Raw genomic sequence first — 1,088 nt, 5'->3', positions numbered from 1 at the left:
GTATTAATTTTATACAAATATTAATGTAATTTTGATGACATCCGATTACTGAATAGTTCAGAATGAATTAATAAACGCGAGTATGAAGTCTATAACTTGTTAGTGTAGGCCTTGATGCGTAAAGTAATAAACAGAATCAAGCATTTTAAGCGGGAGACACAGACACAAACAGTTCCCCGTTTGAAAACAGGAGTCGCGCAGTCATTGGCTGGCAGTCGTGTGCAGACGTCACACATCAGCCAATCACAAGCTTCTGCACCCTGACGCCATCCTGAGACGCTTTAAAAGTAGCTGTGTTGCGGAGGTTGTTACTTTCACAGCTCGAAGCTTGAAATAATTGGCCTGCAGTCATGGCAAGAACCAAGCAGACCGCTCGTAAGTCCACCGGTGGCAAAGCCCCGAGGAAGCAGCTCGCTACTAAAGCCGCCCGGAAGAGCGCCCCAGCTACCGGCGGCGTCAAGAAGCCCCACCGTTACAGGCCCGGGACCGTGGCTCTCCGAGAGATCCGCCGCTATCAGAAGTCCACCGAGCTGCTGATCCGCAAACTGCCTTTCCAGCGTCTGGTGCGAGAAATCGCTCAGGATTTCAAGACGGACCTGCGCTTCCAGAGCTCCGCTGTCATGGCCCTGCAGGAGGCCAGCGAGGCTTATTTGGTCGGTCTGTTTGAGGACACCAACCTGTGCGCCATCCACGCCAAGAGAGTCACCATCATGCCCAAAGACATTCAGCTGGCCCGCCGCATCCGCGGAGAGCGCGCTTAAACCCGCCGCTGCGGTGCTCCCCAAAGGCTCTTTTAAGACCGGGGAGAGCTCGCTTAACCCCGCCGCCGCAGCAGCCGCGTTACACCCCAAAGGCTCTTTTAAGAGCCACCACAACCACACTGAATGAGAGTTTCTACAGTAACGCTTAATATTACTAATAGCAAGTGCAGTACAGTGCTCACAAGCTTAATGCATTTAGTTTTGCGTCTTTCCTTTTGTTTTTTATGAAAGTTTAATTATATTGTAAAGGACACACTGGGGAAAATATAACATGAATATGCTACTTTTAATATTTTTTGTTTCTCAATGACATACTGATTAAAATAA

At 48.9% G+C, this 1,088-nt stretch overlaps 1 protein-coding gene across 1 annotated transcript; it reads left to right on the top strand.

Annotated features, from left to right (window-relative positions):
* The first annotated feature begins 297 nt into the window (after positions 1-297).
* Positions 298-764, top strand: LOC107694792 (histone H3). The gene has a single exon (XM_016494484.1). It carries the CDS (start codon positions 351-353, stop codon positions 759-761), a length of 411 nt encoding a protein of 136 aa, XP_016349970.1. The 5' UTR covers positions 298-350; the 3' UTR covers positions 762-764.
* The last annotated feature ends 324 nt before the right edge of the window (positions 765-1,088 follow it).

The sequence above is a fragment of the Sinocyclocheilus anshuiensis genome, unplaced genomic scaffold (genome assembly GCF_001515605.1).
Source record: "Sinocyclocheilus anshuiensis isolate Anshui unplaced genomic scaffold, SAMN03320099.WGS_v1.1 scaffold18673, whole genome shotgun sequence".
Taxonomy (NCBI): domain Eukaryota; kingdom Metazoa; phylum Chordata; class Actinopteri; order Cypriniformes; family Cyprinidae; genus Sinocyclocheilus; species Sinocyclocheilus anshuiensis.
Note: the sequence above shows the minus strand (reverse complement) of the source record. Positions and strands in the feature narration are given on the sequence as shown.